We start from the raw sequence: 21,639 nt of genomic DNA, 5'->3' as shown, positions 1-21,639 counted from the left end.
CAATGCTTATGCATGATCTTTGGTGACCATCGAGCTGCCTCTACTGCTGCGTTCCGACACCTGCTCCAAGTACCTACAATGGCTGAACGACACTGCATCCTTCAAGCCAAATATCTGTACCGGTCCTACCAGCTACAGTGGTGAATGGTTTGTAACGGACAAACCGGTTTACCCATTTGGAGGATCGACAGCCAAAAACTCGCGGTTACGATATATGTCGACTCTTCAGACATCGCCTGGGGGTAGCTTCGTCAGACATAGAAACAATGGGTTACTGGACAGAAGACGAAAAAGCCCAATCAATAAATGTCAGAGAGCTATCAGTCATTCTGGTCGCTATTCAATTGCACACCCAAAAATTCAGAAATGCCTTAATAAAAATATTCACAGACAACATCACAGCACTAAAATTGGTAACCAAATCAACCTCATCAGCAGAACTTACAACGAGTAGCAACAGAAAATATAAGCTGTCTCTGATCTACATTTTTTCGACTGCCGTGGACCTGTTCCAGGCCGTTGCTTTGCTCCGAAAATGACCAGTTCTCCATTAGTGTCGATGATCAACAACTGTCTTCTTGTACCATAGCGTCTTTTGTACTTCCATTATTTTTTGTTCCCTTTTTTTTTGATTTCCTCTTGTAGGGTTTTTATTTTCATGATATCTCCCACCTTGACCTGGCAAAACCAATTTGCTTCACACCAAAAGCTTGTGCTTGGCTTCGCCTCGCCCTCAGTACACCCTTGTCAACATTTTAACTTGGAGCGTTGACTGAAAAAACATAGGAACATAATGAAAAAGCTAACAAGCAGAGAAGATGGACGAGACTCCAGAAACAACTGCCGGACAATCAAAGCTGGGCGGTCCGGATCCGTCAGACTCCGGAGAGTCATGTGATGAGAATGACGTGTTTATCAAATGAAGACAAAAGGTTCATGGTCGGTTGGGGCAATTTTTGATTCTTTTTCTGTTACGTGCACTTTTTCTTTCGTTCGGATTGACACAAACAGTTATTGCTGAGCTTTGTCTGTTTCTTTTCTTTCAAATTCATCTTTTAATAGTGTCCAATTATTTTTTTGTGTGTAAAAAAAACCGGACTCTTCAAGTTCACTTGCTCATTGAAAAAAATGTCGGTCGATTATAGAACAAAAACGGCTCGTTTGTCCGATGCGGAAGAAGGCGAAATTGACGATGACGACAATGTGTTGCAAGATTTTGCCAAAGGCAACCAAGATGAAGTTCCTGGAGAACGGCGTTCTTCTGTTCATACCAATGGCCATTCCAAGGGAGCCGAAAAACGAACGGTTGCTGATTCCCCTCGTCGAACGGCACGAGATGAGCACGATGCAGTATCGCCACCACCGGCCAAACGCAGTCGTGTAACCGACAACGATGATCCTTTTGCGGAATATGAGCGGCTCGCTAGACGTCATCATCGCAGCCGTTCCCGAAGTCGAGACGGGTCCCAATCGCGCGACAGTGACCGAAGACGCCACCGGTATGATTATACTTCCCGTGCTCGTTCCCGTGATGAGCGCGATCGTCGAAGTGAGTCACCGTATAAAGCTGAAGATAGATACTCACGACGAAGATCGTCTCGCGAAGACGACTACGAACGTGAACGCAGCCGTCGAAGCCGATACCACAGTTCACGCAGTCGAGAACGGGAGAGACCCAGCTCCAGAAGAGAGTACGATCGTCCGAGCTCGAGATCAAGACATCGTGACGAATCGATTTCCCGACCATCCGAATCAACGGATACACGACGAAATATTCCTGCAAAGGAAGAGAAACCTTTAATACCAGTTTTGGAAGCACCCAAAGAACCGTAAGTATCTCTCGAAAGACTTCAGTGAAATCAGGCAAAGGAAAGCAGGAAGACTAACGTTGCTTGTTTGTTTTGTTTGGGAAAAAAAAGAACACCGGCGATTGCAAAGGAACCGCCAGTGGAAGAGACAGTTCCTGTTGATGTCGAAATCAAAGACGAAGAAGAGATCAAGAAGGACGAAGACCGATTAATCGAAGAACGCCGAAAGCGACGACAGGCAATTTTGGAACGGTACAAGAAAAACAAACCGGCCGAAACTCCTTCAGCAAGTACACCCATCACAGAGATGCCGCGTATTCACGATGGCAACCTAGAGAAAGGTTATTCTTTTTGGATATATTCTTGGATGGTTGGATTGAATTAAAACTCACGCTGTTCGTTTTTTTTTTTTTTTTTTTTTTCATCGGTATAGGCTCTGGCACGCCCATCGCGATATCGCTTAACAAAAATGATGCAGGCCGTAATGACACAACGGTAGGAAACACTGCCGTATCGATGGAACCACATGTGAATACTGTGTCCAGCATGGACAATATAGTGAAAGAAAAAGCAGGAGATGACTCACCCAATAATGTGTCTGCTGCAGATTATGATCCTTCGAAAGATCGCATTGCAGATGATGATCGACGTTTACGCCACAGCTTAGAGGACACTGTTGCTAAAGATGAATTACTCAAGAGCAAAGATCATCAAGAACGTGTGGCGGACGGAGTCGATAGCCACAGAGATATGCTTGCGTCAGATTATTCGGAAAAGCTCGAGAATGTTCCGACCAAGCCGAATCAAGGGGTCACCAAAGTGGACACCAGTAAGGAAATTGATATGTTTTCAGCCAGTTTCGATATGTTCGCACAAGCTCCTATTCCAGCCCAGCCTGCCGCCATTGCAGTGACTACGGCCGCCCCGGCGAATCCTAACCTGCTTGATAATTGGGATGATCCCGAAGGTTATTACAGTAAGTCATTCTTTGAAACCCGGTCTTCCCCCCAAAAAAAGTTCGATTGTGCAATTCCGTTATTCATCCATCTCTGTCTAGGTGTTCGAATCGGTGAACGACTGGATGACCGATACAATACCCTCGCTACATTGGGCCGCGGTGTGTTTAGTTCGGTGGTGAAAGCGCGAGATACAGTCACCGGCGAAGATGTGGCTATCAAAATAATTCGAAGCAATGAAACAATGTAAGCGAGCAATCCATGAAGTGACGAACAAGTCGCAGCCAAAATGCTAATCTATGGTTTTTTTTTTTTTTTTTTTTTTTTTTTTTTTTTTTGGTTCTGTCGCATGCATCTAGGTACAAAGCTGGTTTGAAAGAACTGGGTCTTTTACGTAAATTGATGGAAGCTGATCCTGATAACAAAAAGCATGTTATTCGATTACAACGGCATTTCGAGCATCGCAACCATCTTTGCCTGGTATTCGAGAGTTTGAGGTATGTAAGATCGATTGGGGGTGACAGGGATCCTTGAGAAATGAAATTAAAAACATGATGTTTCAAAGCATGAACCTTCGAGACGTGGTCAAGAAATATGGCAAGGATGTGGGTATCAGTATAAAGGCGGTGCGAATCTATGCGCAGCAGCTATTCCTTAGCTTGTCCCTGTTGAAGAAGTGTAATATTTTACATGCTGACATCAAGCCGGATAATATCCTCGTGTCGGATAGCAAAAATGTGCTCAAGCTATGCGATTTGGGGTCGGCCTCGGATGCCAGTGAGAACGAGATTACACCGTACTTGGTCTCGCGATTCTATCGTGCGCCTGAAATCAGTAAGTTGGTTGGATAATCTTTCGCCCTGAAATTTGGGATAGTGGTTTTATTTACGTTAAAATTTTCCTTTCTTTTCATTTGTGTAGTCCTCGGATTGTCATATGATTTCGCCATTGATGTATGGTCAGCGGCATGCACACTGTACGAATTATTTACGGGGAAAATCCTGTTCCCTGGACGAAGCAACAATCAGATGCTGAAGCATATGATGGAATTGAAAGGTCGCTTTCCCAACAAGTTGCTGCGAAAAGCCCAATTCACCGCGCAGCACTTTGATGAGGACTATAATTTCATGTCAGTGGAACTGGATCGCTTAACCAAGAAGGTATGTCTATTTCGGTGCATCCTTAGGCAAACTCCTTGGTTGAAAAAGACGACTGACTTTTTTTTTTCGTTTGGCGTTAGGAATTCGTGAAAAAGACGACGTTTGTGAAACCCACGCGTGATATGAAATCGCGGATTATGGGTGCGTCTCCCAGTGGCGTCACAGAGGAAGAAGGCCGGCTTGTTCTTGCTTTTATTGATTTCCTTGACAAGTGCTTGGTCCTGAGCCCCGATAAGCGAATGACCCCGCACGAAGCATTAGCACATCCTTTCATCACTGGAAAAGTATAACCAATGAACTCTTGACAGCAGATTGCATGATTCATCAAGCTAAAGTAATGCAAACAGAAAAGCAAAGTAGAAACATATTGAATGATTTATTTATTACAGGCGTGGAAATGAAAATATGCAAGTGTTTGGCTACCATTATTCATTCTTCGTCGTCCACTTCGTTGATCGTTGATAGTGTGACAGCCTCTTGGAGTAGGTTAACTTCTTGTCGCTGCAGAAACATGGGATGGGATGATAATGGGTGTTTCTTGGGATTTTCCATACATGCTGCTAGAGAAGAACGGTCCGACAGTTTCCAATGACCGGTGTTTGGAGAACTGGCATTGATTGGCAGTAACGGTAGTTTCGAACTCCGTGTTAATGCATGGTGAGTTGGTGGTGGATGAAATGAATGCAGATCGTCTCGCAGGCACGATTGAGAGGTATTGTGGCTCGTATACAGTGATGTGGTGGGAACATGTACTGTTTTGATAAACGGTTGAAGGGATAGTGAGCAAGAGGACGGCAGTGGATACACCTCGGTGATGAACAGATTTGGATGCGATGAATGATGGTAACTTGAAGAGCCAGTACTTAGAAGCATTTTTTCTCTGGTTGGATGGTTAGCTCGATTAACTAAAGAAAGAAGAGATGAATGTATGTATAGGAGAGGGGTTCTGAAGAAGGCCAAGTGATGAAGAAGGATTTATAGGTGTGTGAGTGTTTCCTTCTTTTTTTGGTGGATAATGCGGGGTTTTTGGACAAATGGCCGATTTAGGTTAGGTGGCAAAATTTGTCAATGTCAATGGGATGGCTCTCTCCCTTTTCATGTCGTCTGTCACCATCCCGGCTTCTGCAATCACAGAAAGTTTGACATTTTGTTTTCCTTTCACATTCTATTAAAAACTGTAAGATGCAGATCGTAAGTTTGGTTTTTTTTGGTGGGTGAGATTCGTTGCATGGCTCATCCCTCGGCCTTTTTTTTCATGCTGCATCCCCTGGGAATGATTTTCATCGCTGAAATGGGTAGTTGTTGTTCATCAACTGCAGCTGTGCAAAGTAAAAAAAAAGGGGTGGACGTGTAACACAATCAGAAAAAAAAAATACAGGCAAAATCCAGACCATGATGGTCAACCGGAGACTTGGTTCTTTCCCCTGCTTCTCCTCGCTGCATTTGAAAAAAAAAGTAAAAATTGAAAGCATACTTTTTATGCAACCACTCCAACCAGCGATACTAATACAGAGGATCGAGTACAGTGAAAAGGGAGACGCTAACGATGCGGACTGGTATTATATACATTTGCTAAAAACGAAGAAGGAGGGCAAGACGCAAAGCGCAAGGAACCAAAAGGAATAAATGCAATTGATAAACCAGATGTTGTGTTGTATATAACAACACAAAGACATCCCATTACCATGTTCACTGCTCCTCCGACTCATTGGTCAGTTTCGCAGATTTCCTTTCACGCTCTTGCGTCTCACCACGGGGCCTTTTTCGCTTTTTGTTTTTAGATTTAGAAGGCGTCACAGATATTTCAGATGTTGCGGATAGAGTAGGCATTACAGGTGTAAAGGGAACGATTTCACTTGGTACCTCTATGATGCCAATCCGATAGGATCTGCCACTTGGACGCGGATCTCTTGCATGATGCGGACGCACTTTAATGATGGCCGACAAGACGGATTCAGGATTTCTTGGATCAATGGCATTGATACGACGTCGGAGTAGCGTCTCAAGGTAGCTAAAAGCGCCACGGATATAATCGATTCGATTAGAACTTCGAGCCACATTGATACCTATACATTACAATTCAGCGTTTATGAGCATCCGAAAATGTTTCTAGTTTTACTATTTTCGTTTCGTGGGGTTTACCTGGTCGATCAGGATCTTCAATCGAAATTTTGTCCAGGTAGGAGCAGTTTTCCGCGCTTTTATCTAGCTGACTCTGGTATCACAAAAAAAAAACAATGAATTGCATTGAACATAATATTCCTCGCCATACACAAAGTCTATACCTTTGGAATAAGTTTGGCCCCGTCTTTTAATACGATGCACATGTTTTCAAAGTCGAATTTGGCGTAAAAGGTAAGGAACCCTAATAACAGATCGGCATAATACGTTTTCGATGAGGTATCATTGACCAAGTATTTATATTGCTATTTAAAAAACAAGCAAATGTCAGTATCGCCATGTTAGGGTTGGCAGAAGATCAAGGCCCCAAATTTTACCTGAAAGTAAAAGACGAGTAGACAAATCAGAGAATAACTGGCCAATCCATTTGTCTTTGCCGACATGACTTGGAACGTGGGCAAAGCGTCCAGGACAAGAGACGATAAGGCGTGCTTTAGGATCAGGAATAAAATACGCAATGGTGGATACTCTTGAAGCCATCTCTCGGTGCGTTGCGAACTGGAACTTTCATTGTTGAGAGTGATATCAATGGATGTTTGAAGTCTCCAATCCTCGATGGTCAATACAGGGACCTAGTTTGTGAAATAATATTCGAATGTTAAGCGTCAACAAAACTTGGAGTGGCACATTTACCTTTGCTTGGATAAGCATCATTTCCTCGTAACGGAACAGCCGTTCTGCTCGTAGTCTTTTCGATAGTGTCTTTAATGCAGCTTTTGGTTGGGACACCGAGATATTCATATCGACATCACTACAAAAGCCAAAAAGATATTTTCTGGTAAATAAATATGGGGTCACAGTTCGATGGAATGCTGCGGTACTTGCCTTCCTGGAAGAAGAAGCCCGGTGACATAGGACCCGAACGGTTCAATGACTGCTCCAGGCCACATGTCACTAATGCATAATGAAATGATTTCCAACAACCGATCTCTGTTTTTCTGTTCTCTTCGTGTGGGTTTAATGTAACTGTCAAATGCTTCGATTTCTGTTGACAGTCTATTGGAGGAATCCAGTGAGTTTTCACGCAACATAAAATCGACGGATTTACGGATCTACGGATCTGTGGATTCGTCGAGCAAAGCCATGTAATGCATTTGTCATTCTCTACTACCAACAACTCACCTTTCGCGAAGATCAGGAATATTAAGCTCGCTGGTACGAAGCCATGGAGCATCGGCTGTATCCTTCATGACGGGGTAAAACCACTTTCTTTGTTGAAAGCGCAGTTTATGTGCCTCGAAAAAATTATTTTTGATGCCTGTATATTAAAAATCTTTGGGAGTTATGCACGTTAAATCATGTGCACGGTCTCTGATTGGCTAAAAAGCAAAAACAATCCAATTGATTGGGCACAAATGTGTAAAAAGACTTCTTTTCGGCTGCAGAAGCGTTCATCGGTTACTTTCATTTCTTATGCACTCTGAATATCCCAACACTCAACGCTTGGTCACCATTTGGAAAATGAGCAAATGGTGCAATATTCCGAAGATGAGAATCCTCAAATAGTGGCAGAACGTGCTCATGACACAACTTTGACAGCATGGTTTGCCAAAAACAGAACGGATCCTCAAGCCCGAGCCTACCTTTACCCTGATTCCCATCACAATACGTATATCACCAAAGAACACGAACACGGAGAAGACGTCAAAGACGCTTTGGCGGTACGATCGGCCGGATTTACGATGTGTCACCAAGGCATTCCGAAAGATATTATTTAAGGATGATGTTGTATAACATCCCAGGTGCGCAAGTTTCCAAGATCTTCGCACAATTAACGGCGTCATCATGCCAACTTTCCAGGCTGCGGAACAGCAGCTCGGACTGCTCTCAGATGACAGCGAATGGCAACTTGCTCTCAGGAAGCATCAACTTATCAGATGCCATCATCACTTCGAAGAGTATTTGCAACTATACTCAATTTCTGTGAGCCTACCAACCCCTTTGCCCTGTGGATGCAATTCCGTGATCATTTAGCGGAAGATTATGCTTATATCTGGAGAACACAAGAGGGAAACAGGACAATAGAGCCAGCACAAGCTATGTACAATCGTGCGTTGCTGGAGATTGAAAACCTATTGAGCACACTATCGAGATCACTGGCTGATTTTGATGGCTTTGTTGTTCCACGTCCTCAAGATGCTTTTCAAGCAGTCATCACCGAAGATCAACCCAGACTGATTAGAGAACAGATGGCCATTATCGCAGAAGCTATGAGCGGGCCAGAACCACATTACGAATTCAATACCAGCCAGCAGGGTGTTTTTGATGCTGTCATAGAAGCTACTACCAGGGGTACCGATCATTCATCGTCCAGATTGTATTTCGTCGATGGTCCAGGGGGGACAGGAAAAACTTTCCTATGTAATGCCCTTTTATCTGCCATTCGTCGAACAAACAATGTTGCTCTAGCAGTGGCGTCAAGCGGAACAGCTTCTTTGCTGCTTACGCGGCGGCCGAACCGCACATTCAAGGTTTGGAATTCCATTGAAAGTTGATCAACGCACAATGTGTCGAATAACGCCGTAGTCACCAGCAGGTCTGTTATTGCAGCAGACGAAGTTAATCGTATGGAATGAGGCAACCATGGTCAGCCGACATCTTATAGAAGCTGTCAGTCGCACTCCTCAAGACGTAATGAAGATGGTAAATCCGGCTCTTCAGCATGTGACTTATGGTGGTAAATTGATTGTTTTCGCCGGCGATTTCCGTCAAGTTCTTCAGTGATCCCCAAGGCAACCAGGCCCCAAATTGCTGAACAATGTCTAAACAGGGTTTCTTTCTGGCCATCTGTAAGTGTTCTTCGATTAACGACAAACATGCGTGTAGAACAAGCTCGCTTAAGCAGTGGTGTGGATGCTAACATATTGGATCAATTCGCCTCTTATCTTTTGCATTGGTAGTGGAAGGGAACCGTACAACTTTTACCAGTGATGCTGGTGCCTTCTTCTAATGTCGAAGATCTGATATATGCAGTATATGGCCGTTTTTTTATCAGAAATGCCCTCGAGAGAATTCTTAATAAGCCGTGCCACCTTGGCTCCCAAAAAACAGAAATGTGGCCTTTTTCAATGAGAAGGTGCTGAACAGTTTCCCTGGAGATGTCTGCGAATACAAAAGTGCTGACAGCATGGACACAGAGGAAAATCAACTGGATCACACTAATGAAATCTTGAACTCTATTAAGTCAGCCAATTCAAGCGCGGAGTTTGACTACAACCTATCAATAAATGAGCAATCGATCCAACCTTCTCTTTAATCAAGTTTTGTCTCGCTTTCCTCAGCAACATCCCAACTACACATCGAAAGAACCAAACTTTGTGATCTTCAAGATCACACGCGCAACTGGTCTAAACAATTATAATCTTTGGGAAATTAGCGCAATTTGTGAATCACATGATCTACACAAGTTATCAGGACCTGTTAAACCTTTTTTTTTTTATCTTTCAACCATGCCTCGCTGCCCACTTTCACGATAATAGGCGAAACAATTAGCAGCAAGATGCCGTTTGCGCCAGTTGTGGTTAAACAGAGTATCGTCGTCTTTCGAATAAAAATGTGAGTAGAGCTCTTTTTGAAGAAAAGTGGTTGATGATACGACTGGCGTTCTTCTGTAGCATCATTCAATTTGTTGTTTTTTTTGTCAGTTATACTATATATGTCCTTTCATTCTCTTCATTTTATGATGATCGAGAGGTCGGTGTTCATCTTTTTTTTCCGGTACACCATTTGGTTCAAAGGCAAGTCCAATTTCTTTTCCTTTGCTATTATGTAATGAACCTATACTAATTCAACGTTTTTCAATGTCATATAATCCAAGTCATGTTAAGCGATCAATGACTATCGAAAACTCAAATAACAAAGGTAAAAATAACTTAACGAAATTTGAATCAATCAAAGAGCTTACTAACTCATTTTTTTTTTTAAATACCCAACATACCCACACATCTTTCTAGATCTATCATAGCCTGAGCGGGATGGAACTGAGGGGGTCAATCAGTGCTGCTTTGCGCGTGTTTAGAAACAAATCACGACGTAAGGGATGCCATAAGGTTGTCATCAATATACCAAAGTCTGTCAAGAGTTCTTGCCCAGGTTATGCCGTGTATGCGTCAGGCTTTTTGTCAGACGAAAGTCGCCCAATGTAAGGGGGCGATCTCCAGTGGCAGGCGGCATTCATTGCACAGCGGGTGTATGGCTTGTTATTTTTGTGCTTAAATCTCCCAAAGACACAGTGAATTATGTTATATCGCGCATATGACTGGTACCGTCCTAGAGTCTATCAATTCGGTTCCCACTAATATATTTCTTTGCATCGAAGCAAATCGTGTCCAAAAGAGAATTTCCAAATTGGTGGATTGAGCTCGTTGTTGTCAAGTGATAAGAAATGTATATATCCCACATCTGTGTATAATGATAAACTGAAATGTAAATATGAAGCAATCAATTTTGGGCGAAAATAGAGCATCCTGATTCCAAGTGACCCGCCGAATAGCTTTATACACAATCCTGCAACGCCCATTTTTATTACAAATTATGCTAGATGTCAAGGTCAATACTCATCCTTATCCAAGCACTTATGACCCATAAAAAGAAAGGTGCAAGACAACTTTCCGGTTGAGTTCACCGCATAAGGACAGTTGATATTGCTTGTCAAGGTGGATGACATCAATAGCTTTTCTTTTGGTATTTTTTGAATGATAAGAGATTTAACTTTCGAGCGATCTGATTTTCATTGGCTTTCGGTTACGTTATTCGATAAGAGCGCGTCTTTGAGGGATAGCCATCGTTATGGCTCTGGTTCTCCCTTTTGTCGGAGTTGGTAATTGGATCATATAAAACATATAGAAATCCTTTAAAACGCCCATAGAAAACACGCATCCCATTTAGAACGATCCGAGTACATCGCAGCAAATAAGATCGTTCTGTTAGGCATGATATGCCTTGATCAAGGGAAAATAGGAGACGAGTAAGTTTTGGGTTGAAATTACTCTTGTTGTTCGGCAAATCTGCCCCCCTTGAGCTGGGCAAACCCAAAAAGGGCGCACAAATTCCCCGACGCATAAACATGTGATGTGACCATCTCCACAATGATTTCATTTCGCACACAGTTTCCAAAAAAGAAGTTTCCTTTGACTTCACTCATAACTTAAACCTTTTTTTTCTCTCTCTACTACTTAAATCACTGGGCACGATGATAATTCGTCTTGCCTCCTTGTGGACCGTCTTATGGCTAGCGTGGTTGGGCACCACCACGCTAGCCGAACCCATCACCAACACCCATGAACCCGGTTATTGTGCCATGCGAGGTCAATGTGGTTCCCAAGCTTTCGTCCCATTACCGTGCGCATTCAACGGCAAGGCCAGCGAACCCGAGTCAACGAGTTTTCGTCAGCTGCTCGTCGATACTTGCGGATCCCAATACGGCCACGGCCCCGTTTGCTGTGAGAAAAGTCAGTTGGATAGCTTGGTTGAACAAGTGAAACGCGCCGAACCTATCATTGCTTCGTGTCCCGCTTGTTGGCATAATTTTCTACAATTCTGGTGCTCATTTACATGTTCGCCGAATCAGTCGACATTTGTCAACATTACCTCGGTCGAAGAAGGCGACACGGGTCCCATGGTCACCAGTACCGATTACTGGGTCGGCGACAATTTTGGAACCCAGTTCTATGACAGTTGCAAAGATATCAAGTTCGGTTCAAGTAATGGTTTCGCCATGGATTTCATCGGTGGCGGAGCGAAAAACTGGCATGAAATGGTTTCTTACATGGGCACCAAACGTCCCCTCCTCGGTAGCCCTTTCCAAATCGATTTTCCTGCGCTAAATCAAGTCCCTCATCATGGCATTGACCGTTACAACGACGATGGAAAAATGTGCAATGATACAGATCCGGCCTACCGGTGCGCTTGTATCGATTGTCAAGCCACTTGCCCGATCCTACCGCCGACCCCCAGTGAACGGCCCGATTGCTACGTGGGCAGCATGCGTTGTTGGAGTTTTTCCATGCTCATGACCTACAGCTTAATCGTGTTGCTCGCCATGATCCTGTTGTTGGCGAAAAATAAATGGATTGGTCAATGGGTTCAAAAGTGTCTTCATATCGATGCCGATCGAGCCGAGAACCGTGGATTGTATGAACGCGTGGCTCTGGATGCGGAACACGACGAAGAAACCGAATCGCTGTTAGACCCTGACCATCTCTCTCGCAGTTATTGGCTCAACTCCAAACTCCAAAATTGGTTCTATTGCCAAGGTCTTCTCTGTGCACGCTATCCTTGGATCGTTATTGGGGCTGGGTTGCTTATGGTATCGTTGTGTTCTCTGGGCTGGTCAAAGTTCGCCGTCGAACGTGATCCTATCAACTTGTGGGTGGCGTCTTCTTCCACAGCGCTCGCACAAAAACAGCATTTCGACAGTCATTTTTCGCCATTTTATCGCACAACCCAAATTTTTTTCGTGAACAAGGATTCCGCTCCCATTATGACTGGCGAACGATTGGAACATTTGTTCAATTTGGAAACAGAAATCAAACACATGAAATCAGCAACCAACAATTACACCTTGCAGGACGTTTGTTTCCATCCCAATGGAGATCTGTGCATTGTACAATCAGTGACAGGATACTGGCAAAGCGATATCAATAATTTCGATCCTGCAACATGGGACGAGGAATTGGATCAGTGTGCTCACCAGCCGTCCCTGTGTCTTCCTGAATTTCAGCAACCCCTCAAGCCCGAAATGCTCCTAGGTGGATACAGTGATCATCAGTATCTGGATGCGCAAACCATGATCGTGACGTATGTGCTCAAGAACTCACTGGACGCTTCCGAGGCAGAGAAAGCCGAAGAATGGGAAAAAACCTTGTTGAAGCGTGTACTGTCCAATCTCGAAAATCGTCCGGAATGGGAAGGCGTACGCATCAGTTATTCAACCGAGGTAATGGCTGGTTCTTTTTTCTTTTCTTCTTCTTCTGCGCAATGGGACGAAATCACTCACCGTGCTGTTTTAATAGAGTTCCCTGGAAGTGGAATTAAACAAATCCAGTAACACCGATGCGCTGACGGTCGTGATCAGTTATGTTGTCATGTTCCTTTATGCATCGTTGGCCTTGGGCCGTTTTACTTCCTTCCAACCACGCCGTCTTTTGGTCGATTCAAAATTCACGCTCGCCACCTGCGGTATTCTAATCGTCATCTTTTCGGTGTCCACCGCCGTGGGTCTGTTTTCCTTGACGGGAAAAAAGATCACCCTGATCATTGCCGAGGTGATTCCGTTTTTGGTCTTGGCCGTTGGCGTTGATAATATCTTCATTCTGTGTCATGAATACGCACGACGGGAAGAACTGGACGAAGCGGAAACCGTCGAAGAACGAGTGGCCAAAACACTCGGCAGAATGGGGCCTAGTATTCTCCTTAGCTCGCTTAGTGAAACGATCGCCTTTGGTTTGGGAACGCTCGTGACGATGCCTGCTGTAAGCAGTTTTGCCATTGTTGCAGCCATTGCTATTTTTGTGGATTTCCTCCTTCAAGTGACCTGCTTTGTGTCATGCATGGCATTGGATGCCCGACGAACGCAAAGTAATCGTATCGATTGCATCCCCTGTATTCGTATCCGCGCTCCCGAAGCCATTGAAAAAGAGGGTTGGCTTCAGACCGTTTTCAAGGTGTACTATGCGCCCGTCATCCTTCATCGAAAGATCCGCTACGTCATCTGCCTCGCCTTCCTCGGTCTCTTTATGCTGGCCCTCGCTCTGGTGCCAATGTTACCTTTGGGCTTGGATCAACGCATTGCCCTTCCTTCGGATTCGTACTTGGTCGATTACTTTAACGATCTTGATCAGTATTTCAACATTGGACCACCTGTTTATTTTGTCGCTCACGATGTGAACTTGACGGATCGAAGCGTACAAAAAAAGATATGTGGACGATTTGCTGGATGTTACGAGGGATCCTTGGCCAATGTGTTGGAGCAGGAGCGCAAACGACCCAATGTATCCTATATCGGTGAACCCACGAGTGTCTGGCTGGATGATTTCTTCCAATGGAGCAATCCTACCATTGGCTGCTGTCGCCTGAAGAAGAAGTCGCTGTTGCAATTCAACAAGCCCCGATCCATGTCCATGCGTCCTTTGAGTGATCTGGAAAGACCGTACTTTATGAAAAAGTGGGAATTATGTGACTCGTGGGATGATGACGAAGATTGTTCGGACTGCATACCTTCGTGGGACACCTCTATGAATAATTTCCCCGAAGGACAGACGTTCCTGGACTTTTTCGATTTGTGGATTGATATGCCGCCCGATGAAGATTGTCCGCTGGGCGGTAAAGCCGCTTACACTGATGCGGTGGTTGTCGACCACGATAAAGTGACAGTGGAAGCGTCGCATTTCCGAACTTTCCATACCCCACTTCGAAGCCAACGCGACTTTATCGCCGCCTATGAATCCGCCCGCCGCATCGCCGATGATCTCAGTACCGATTTGGAAGTGCCGGTCTATCCGTATTCGGTGTTTTACGTATTCTTTGAGCAATATACATACATTATCACGATGGCCATCGAACTTCTGGGTTTGGCTATCCTGTCGATTTTTATCATCAGCAGTTCGCTTCTTGGTAGCTTGCGATCGGGACTCATTGTCATGGGCGTTGTTGTGATGATCCTGATCGATGTGATGGGGGTCATGACCTTGTGGGGCGTCAGTTTGAATGCCGTCAGTTTGGTCAATCTGGTTATCTGTGTTGGTATCAGCGTGGAATTCTGCTGCCATATTGTTCGCGCCTTTGTTGTCGCTAGTGGTACTCTTTATGAGAGAGCCACCAGTGCCCTTGTGGATGTTGGCAGCTCGGTAAGTTACTAGAAAAAGAACAACGGAAAAGTGGATCCACCAAAAATAGGGCGCCTTTTTACTTATTTTTTACTTGTCTGTTCAGGTGTTCTGCGGTATCACACTTACCAAGTTTGCCGGTATTGTCGTTCTCGCCTTTACTCGATCCAAGATTTTTGAAATTTATTACTTCCGCATGTGTAAGTTTGATTATTTTTATTTTTTGTGATTTGCAGCGGCGAACATGATTTTTATACTAAAACCTCTCCATCGATAGATCTTGCCATTGTGGTTTTGGGTGCTTTGCATGGCCTAATGCTACTTCCGGTCTTGTTGAGCTTATTTGGCGGCGAAGGCATGTCGTTGATGGGCGATTTTGATGAAGATGGGTTCCCTTGGTTAGCCGGTCACGGTTGGCGACGCCACACGGGGCGAGGATTATTGATCGATGACCAGGATAGTTACGATCAGGTCCTTATCACCGATATACCCGAAGAGGAAGATGTTCGGGATCGACCTGCACGTCGTATGACAGCGGACTCTTAGCAACTTTTGGATGGCTTGCATTCCACCATGTTTGTATATCGTTAATTTTTTCCCCCTATCCTTGTTATTATACAATCCAGCTGCTTGGATACTTTTATTCCTTATTTCCAAATAGTGTACATTTTCAACGCTCTACAGTCTTCTCCCTCCCTCCTTTTTCCTTTGAATGAAACTATTTAAATGAACGGAAAATGGTGATGTTCACCTTTGTCCAACCTTCTTCCGTACTACGTTGACGGTTCACAAAAATGAATGAAGAGCAAAGAAAATTTCTTTTCTATCCCTGCCCACCACAATAACCTTCTTTGCAACATATCGCGGCTCAAGTTTTGAATAATTATGCTTGGTTACAGGAAGATCTTTTGTTGCTGTAGTTAGCTGTTATGGTAAATTTATTGATCAAATATGTCGTGGGTTAATGAATAGGTACACCAATGGGTGAAACAGTGTTATGGGGTGGGTTAGCTGCCTCTGATTATTGGAGGGTATCGTGATTATATTTATAAAAGAAAAAAGGACAAGGCAACTTGGCTTACTACCATTTGATGCGACTGAAGATGGTGGGAGCCGTGTTACTGCTAGGTTCATATTCTCTTGCTTTGGCCTTGATGCCTTTCATGATATCCTTGAGGGCGGCTTTATCAAGGTCGTCGCGTTTGCTAAGGATGTCTTCCACAAAGGCGAGCGGTACGTCCGGATACGCCTGGCGTAAAGTGTAGTAATCAACGAAAATCATACGACGGTTGCTTTCAAGGAGTGTGTGCACTTTTTCAATCACATCGAACCGTTCTTCCAGTTCTTCGACGGATTTATATCTCGCAAAGAAATTGAAGGAAATGCGCACATCGTTTTGAATCTTTGATAAACACGTCTCCATATGGAATCGAGCATTTCGGTGGGTCATCGCCTCCAGGTACAGCATCAGGAATCGATCCAGCATGTCGTTGACCAGTTTGTCAAACAAAAAGTCGTTCAAGTGAGCGAAATCTTGGCAATAATCTTTCAAGGTCTCGATGACGGAAGGAATCAGTGGTTGTTCGTACCATGTGGGAGTGAAGAGTTCGTCAAACACAGGCTTGATATCGTTGAAGGTGACTTCTAAAAGTGCTTCACGAGCACTGGCAGCGATTTGAATGTAGCCGTCCAACGCTTTGGACAATTTCTCTTCCACCTGAGCCTTGTATTTGGCTTCGACAAGGGACATGGTTCGTTTGAGGATACCTTCGGCAAAGTCGGAACACTTGATTTGATCATTGGCCAACGCCATCACATATTCTACAAAATCTCCCGGCACTTCATCCGGCGTTTCCAACTGTTTGCGCATTTCCGAAGATAGTAGTCGCTTCCAAAAGCTTTGGGAATCCTTCATCACCTTTTGACATTCATTCACCACAAGGTATAAAAGTTTGCCTTGGTTGGCATCGGCAGCAACGTCGATTTGCTGGTTGATGATCTGGAACATGTCGACGGAGCCGGCCATACCGTACTGATTATCCATATTCATTTCGGGCGGTGTTTTGCGGTTGACAAAGTCGCGCGATTCCGTTAGCATCAGATTCGACGTCCATTCGGCCAGCTTGGTGCGCACCAGTTTCAAGTATTCATCAACCAAGGTCTGTTCCTGACCGTCCAGCAGTTGCGGTTCGAGCAATTCTTCCGTGACGCCCAGCCGGGTGCTCATGGTGGTGTAATAATCACGGACAAAACGTAGTAAGCGTAGGATGGTGCCTGCATCCAAGTCTTGCTTGACCATCTGATTCAACAAATCATAGGTATGCCGGTGATATTCGAGGACAAAGTAAGGAAAGACTTTATACTTTTTCGGGATGCGGGGCACGATCTGATCAAAGACAAGTTCCAGATCGTTGAATATGAAATCGGTGGCATCCAGTGCGCCCACCCAATCCTCGGCTTCCTTGTACGGCGCAAATTCCTGGTCAAAGTGCTCCAACAGCGACTGATGCAACTGTTCAAAAAACTCGACTCGGTACGATTTAATGGTACGTGGATTGCCGCCAGCTAATCGCCACTTCTTGTGTCCCTGAATATCTTGATGATTGGTTTGCGCTTGTTTTGCGGCCAGGGCTTTTTCATCGGCTCGTTCTTCGCATTCGATAATCTTGGCCAGCTTGACAATGGTCGATCCACACCCATTCTCCGCCAATGGCAGCAAATTGCGGGCCAGTTGCCACAGATGCTGAGTAAAATCGTCGGACAGGACATCCACACGACGGAAATACGTCTTGAGGGTAATAATGACATCGTGAGGTGAATCGCGTGCTTGGTGCATCGTACGGTCACGGAACTCTTCCAGCTTGAACAGATGATAATGAACGTGTAATAACTCTTCGTGAGGATCGAAAATATCGCGTTGCATTGGTCGAAACATCTCGTCGATATCCTTTAACCGTTGCGACAATTCCTGGAAAGCCGTAATCTTTTCTTGGGTCGCTACAAAGTTTTGATGGACTTGAGAAATCTACGATGACGTTGGTATCAGACAAAGACAGAGAGACCGCGAAAAGCCTGCCATCACTTTTTTCTCAAGTTACCTTGTTGATGCGAGGAAAATCGCCAATCATTGATTGCGCGTCTCGACACAGTTTGTCAATATTTCGCATGCTTTCTCTGAATTTCTCAGTATTCTGTGATGACAGCTTGAGAATGTCTAAACCTTCCTGCACATTGTCTAGCTGGGTCTGCACGCCCGTGTTCAACTGCGCATCGATAGATGCTTTTTCTTTGGCTAAGCGTTTCGCCAACAGTCCGACTTTGGTACTAAGGTCATCAGGATGTTTCAAAAGATCCGATATTTTGGCAATGGCTACTTCTCGTGCATCATCCATTCGTGTACGAGTTCCAGGAAACAAGTCAAATCAAGGAAAATCCACCACTGCACCAGCAAAAGCAGCAAAATTCATTTCGGAGGGAGTTTGAAATCGCTAATTCCTCCTTCCAAAAAGGCCATGCCAAAGAACCATTATGAATGCGCAAAAAAAAAGAAAGAGGTCGTAGAGAGTCATTATTTTTGCAGTTTTAACTAACGAAGGAAGAGTAATACTATATTATACAATGATCATGACTCGCATTATATGTATTGATCTACAGTACTACAAGTGTTATTCAGCATAAAGACTCTTGACGACCTGCTGTTTTCTTCGATGGATCATATCTTTCTCTGTCGTCACAATTTCTGCAACATGGTGACCGCCGGTGTCAGTCGTTACTTGGATAATGTCTACGGATGAGTGTATTGTTTTTGTGGGGTTGCTAGAGGGATCATGCGATGCGTCGTTTCGCAGTTCCAAGATCCAATCGCCAATCGCTCGCGTCGCTTGCTGTGCTTCCGGTAAAAAGGCCATCATTTGAAGGAAAGCATGGCTCATACCTTGAAGAAATTTCACTCGAATGCCATCAAATTGGCCATCCTGATGATTCTGACTTTTGGCTTGTCGCAAACGTCCAGCAAAAATAACGGTATCGTCCACCAATGGATCTTTTTCGCCACACATCATGTAGGTTTTCGGGAATCGAGCCAACAAATCCAGTGGAGCCACCGTGGGCGATAAGAGGTAATCCGACTCAAATTCAGGACACGCGTGAGGGCCCAAATATACTGTATCATGCCGAGCATGGAAACTCATTGTTAGGATTTTTGCTGCAATGAGCTGGTTAAATAAAGTGTACTACTTACAAATCGCCATAGCACGCATCTGCAATCGACAACGATCCATGTGGAAAACACAAACAGTGAGTACTTTATTCGACAAGGACTGTCGTTGGAAGACAAAATACAAAAAAAAAAAAAAAAAAAAAAAAAAAAACTTACCAGATCAGGAGTAATGATTCGATCGTTAAAGTAGCTCATACGACTCGTCAAGGCGAGTCGTGAGGATTCCCAAGCAACGGCTGCAGGTGGTTTCGAATGCACACGTTCGCGAATAGTTTGGGAGTGACGCGTGGCGCTCGTTTTGCGTGAATACAGCTTGTTTGTCACTCGACGCCATAAGCTGTTTTGATCATCTATATCAGGAACGACACTCAGCGGACTGGCGTGACTCAGATGGTCTTTGGATTGCCAAAGCGATTCCAACGATTCCGTGCGGAAGAGTTGGCTCTTGGATTCGGCGCGTATAAGAGACAACTGGGAAGGCGCCATCCAACAGGACATTTCAAAATCCAACGCAGGATAGATAAGGATCAGACCAACAGGCATGGGAATAGGTTTATCGAGTATAGAGCCTATTGTCTTTGATGATGCTTGTTCCGTGTCCGCCATAACGTAGGAAGTAGTTAGTAAAGAGTCTTGCAAGTTGGGCATGAACGTCATTTCAAGTTTCTTGTTATGTTCAATTATCTTCAAAATCACTGCTGCTGTCAAGTTGCCGCCGCTTTTATACAAAATAACAGAGTCATGGTCAATATTACATACACACAGCAGTTGCACCCGTGCTAATTATTTGCTGTAGAACCGACTGTGGTACTTACGCAGAGTCACCGAGGATGATTACTTTGAGTGGTTTTTCACCGGACAAGCCGAGAATTTTTCCTTGCGTTTCAATGAGTTTCAGGTACAGATCAAAACATTCATTGATTTGCCATGGGTATGGATATTCAGGGGCCTTTTTATAATTGACACTGCATATGGGAAGACCGGTTTGCTTCGCCCAGGCAGCGATGGCATCTTCATGACACGGAGGTGGCATGGAAACGAAGCCGCCACCCGGAAACTGTAGAAGAAGCGTGTCGTTATCCACAAAGGTGGCGCAATCACCCGCATAAAACAGGTATATTTCTACGGGAGGAAGGTGCTCGTTATATGACGGACGATCAATGAGCATGATTCTGCGCATCGATAATTTCGGCCGTAGCAATCCGGCTGCGAAAAAAAGGATAGGATTGGTGGCCCCCTTCTCCCAGGAAACCCGCATTTGATCCACAGACATGGTGGCACGAACGCGTCGTACTTTTTCTTCCGCAGCATCTGCAAAAACAAGATAATAGCTTGAAAAGAGAAGCGAGGTAATGTGCCGTAACCACATTGGCTTCAAAGGCATTGCCGTAAAGAAACCGGCATCCAATGCTGTCAAAATCCACGTAGCACGGTAGAAACTGCGCTTATACTAGTTGTCGAACGTAGCACAGAGTTTTTGATCAGCCATAGGCGTGAGATTGAGTGGATGGATCAACGTACCAATCTCGCCAGAGGTTCAGGGGCTGCCAATGAAAAAACAGGAATACAGTGTCTCAGATTTTTACCCAAGTGTGTGATTTTTTTCACGTGAAAAAAAAAAGTTGAAGGCGGTTACACATACCATTAAGACCAACAAGATGGAATAAGTTACGCAACAAGTAATAAAACATCCAAGAAGCTAAAGCGATCTTCCAAGGTGCATGCCGTGCTGCCAACGAGGTATTAATTTTGACGTTGTATGGTCGGTGCAGCATTGGTTCGTACTACCTGTGGATCGATTCCAAGTTTGGAAAATTTGAGGTAATCGGTTCGTTTTCCCTTTGGCGAGGATCCAACAGCTATGGATAACATATCACTATAAGCAAGTCGTATAATGGTTATTTTGTTGCCGTGTTGTTTCCAAGTTACCCAGTTATCAGTGTGAGGATGATTTGGATCCGCTTCCAATTAGCCGATGGTCTTCCAACGAGATGATCAAGCATGAGAATGAGCGGTGAAGACGAATATCACGGATGAAAAAGAAAAAAGACTAGACCAAAAGGGCAAAAAAAAAAGGGTGCCTGTATTCTGCTTGGAAAACTTACATTTCATTACACCAATGAGAACCCGAACTTGCATAGCTTTTTTCATGTGTGAAACTTGGACCGATGACAAATGAAATATCATAAGTCAGAAGCTTGGGTCACACAGATCTGAGCAGCCAAAGATAATTCCTCCGCAGAAACGCCATAGCATCTACTGCTTTCTACAAACCGATGATCTCAATGGATTGGTTTGTCAGTGGTCGTCCTGTCATGTGTCGCTTAATGATCTCATCGATGGCTTGTGTCTTCTAGTGTCCGTCTGAGACGTATGCTGATCACATGAATGCATTACAGTATTATCAGGCACATGTATCAGTTGATAAGACTTTTTCTTTTAGACCTTTTTTTTTTTAATGTGTATGAGAACAAAGCAGCCGTAAAGATT

At 44.3% G+C, this 21,639-nt stretch overlaps 6 protein-coding genes across 6 annotated transcripts; 3 read left to right on the top strand and 3 right to left on the bottom strand.

Moving 5' to 3' along the window:
• Positions 1-952: 952 nt before the first annotated feature.
• Positions 953-2,867, top strand: BYT42DRAFT_348883 (uncharacterized protein). The gene is made up of 5 exons (XM_051563166.1): positions 953-1,829; positions 1,920-2,149; positions 2,242-2,336; positions 2,416-2,784; positions 2,866-2,867. Exons 1-4 carry the CDS (start codon positions 1,129-1,131, stop codon positions 2,473-2,475), a joined length of 1,086 nt encoding a protein of 361 aa, XP_051422894.1. The 5' UTR covers positions 953-1,128; the 3' UTR covers positions 2,476-2,784; positions 2,866-2,867.
• On the top strand, positions 2,559-4,214 carry BYT42DRAFT_497043 (kinase-like domain-containing protein; the record flags this gene model as incomplete). The annotated part of the gene is made up of 6 exons (XM_051564470.1): positions 2,559-2,784; positions 2,866-3,010; positions 3,124-3,261; positions 3,330-3,598; positions 3,686-3,924; positions 4,005-4,214. The coding sequence occupies 6 exons, from the start codon at positions 2,559-2,561 to the stop codon at positions 4,212-4,214; spliced, it is 1,227 nt and encodes a 408-aa protein (XP_051422893.1).
• Positions 4,215-5,346: 1,132 nt separating this feature from the next.
• BYT42DRAFT_570764 (uncharacterized protein) lies at positions 5,347-7,337 on the bottom strand. Its single transcript, XM_051568431.1, has 7 exons — positions 7,228-7,337; positions 6,931-7,101; positions 6,739-6,856; positions 6,423-6,677; positions 6,210-6,350; positions 6,067-6,139; positions 5,347-5,990 (listed from the first exon to the last, which is right to left on the bottom strand). The coding sequence occupies exons 1-7, from the start codon at positions 7,293-7,295 to the stop codon at positions 5,614-5,616; spliced, it is 1,203 nt and encodes a 400-aa protein (XP_051422892.1). The 5' UTR covers positions 7,296-7,337; the 3' UTR covers positions 5,347-5,613.
• Positions 7,338-11,404: 4,067 nt separating this feature from the next.
• On the top strand, positions 11,405-14,963 carry BYT42DRAFT_496940 (patched family-domain-containing protein; the record flags this gene model as incomplete). The annotated part of the gene is made up of 2 exons (XM_051564466.1): positions 11,405-13,042; positions 13,119-14,963. The coding sequence occupies 2 exons, from the start codon at positions 11,405-11,407 to the stop codon at positions 14,961-14,963; spliced, it is 3,483 nt and encodes a 1,160-aa protein (XP_051422891.1).
• Positions 14,964-16,011: 1,048 nt separating this feature from the next.
• On the bottom strand, positions 16,012-18,322 carry BYT42DRAFT_614241 (exocyst complex component Sec6-domain-containing protein; the record flags this gene model as incomplete). Its single annotated transcript, XM_051571830.1, has 2 exons — positions 16,012-17,955; positions 18,029-18,322. 2 exons carry the CDS (start codon positions 18,320-18,322, stop codon positions 16,012-16,014), a joined length of 2,238 nt encoding a protein of 745 aa, XP_051422890.1.
• Positions 18,323-18,439: 117 nt separating this feature from the next.
• Positions 18,440-21,636, bottom strand: BYT42DRAFT_570748 (Alpha/Beta hydrolase protein). Its single transcript, XM_051568430.1, has 8 exons — positions 21,079-21,636; positions 20,938-21,008; positions 20,792-20,878; positions 20,671-20,693; positions 19,965-20,599; positions 19,306-19,867; positions 19,171-19,189; positions 18,440-19,092 (listed from the first exon to the last, which is right to left on the bottom strand). Exons 1-8 carry the CDS (start codon positions 21,150-21,152, stop codon positions 18,596-18,598), a joined length of 1,968 nt encoding a protein of 655 aa, XP_051422889.1. The 5' UTR covers positions 21,153-21,636; the 3' UTR covers positions 18,440-18,595.
• Between the last annotated feature and the right edge of the window lie 3 nt (positions 21,637-21,639).

Source organism: Radiomyces spectabilis (assembly GCF_025331425.1).
Source record: "Radiomyces spectabilis strain NRRL 2753 chromosome Unknown BYT42scaffold_7, whole genome shotgun sequence".
In the NCBI taxonomy this organism is placed as follows: Eukaryota; Fungi; Mucoromycota; class Mucoromycetes; order Mucorales; family Radiomycetaceae; genus Radiomyces; species Radiomyces spectabilis.
The sequence above is the reverse complement of the archived record's forward strand: the minus strand, read 5'-3'. Positions and strand labels throughout refer to the sequence as shown.

Bases quoted from the DNA above. Each gene is read 5' to 3' on its own strand.
- BYT42DRAFT_348883 (XM_051563166.1), top strand. From the start codon at position 1,129: ATGTCGGTCGATTATAGAACAAAAACGGCTCGTTTGTCCGATGCGGAA. The intron at 1,830-1,919 runs GTAAGTATCTCT...GGGAAAAAAAAG, and splicing joins TTGGAAGCACCCAAAGAACC to AACACCGGCGATTGCAAAGG. The intron at 2,337-2,415 runs GTGAATACTGTG...TGTCTGCTGCAG, and splicing joins CCGTATCGATGGAACCACAT to ATTATGATCCTTCGAAAGAT.
- BYT42DRAFT_570764 (XM_051568431.1), bottom strand. From the start codon at position 7,295: ATGAAGGATACAGCCGATGCTCCATGGCTTCGTACCAGCGAGCTTAAT. The intron at 6,351-6,422 runs GTAAAATTTGGG...TTTTTTAAATAG, and splicing joins TACTCGTCTTTTACTTTCAG to CAATATAAATACTTGGTCAA. The intron at 5,991-6,066 runs GTAAACCCCACG...TGTAATGTATAG, and splicing joins TGAAGATCCTGATCGACCAG to GTATCAATGTGGCTCGAAGT.
- BYT42DRAFT_570748 (XM_051568430.1), bottom strand. From the start codon at position 21,152: ATGCTTGATCATCTCGTTGGAAGACCATCGGCTAATTGGAAGCGGATC. The intron at 20,879-20,937 runs GTAGTACGAACC...CCTCGTTGGCAG, and splicing joins AACTTGGAATCGATCCACAG to CACGGCATGCACCTTGGAAG. The intron at 20,694-20,791 runs GTATGTGTAACC...TTTCATTGGCAG, and splicing joins CCATCTTGTTGGTCTTAATG to CCCCTGAACCTCTGGCGAGA.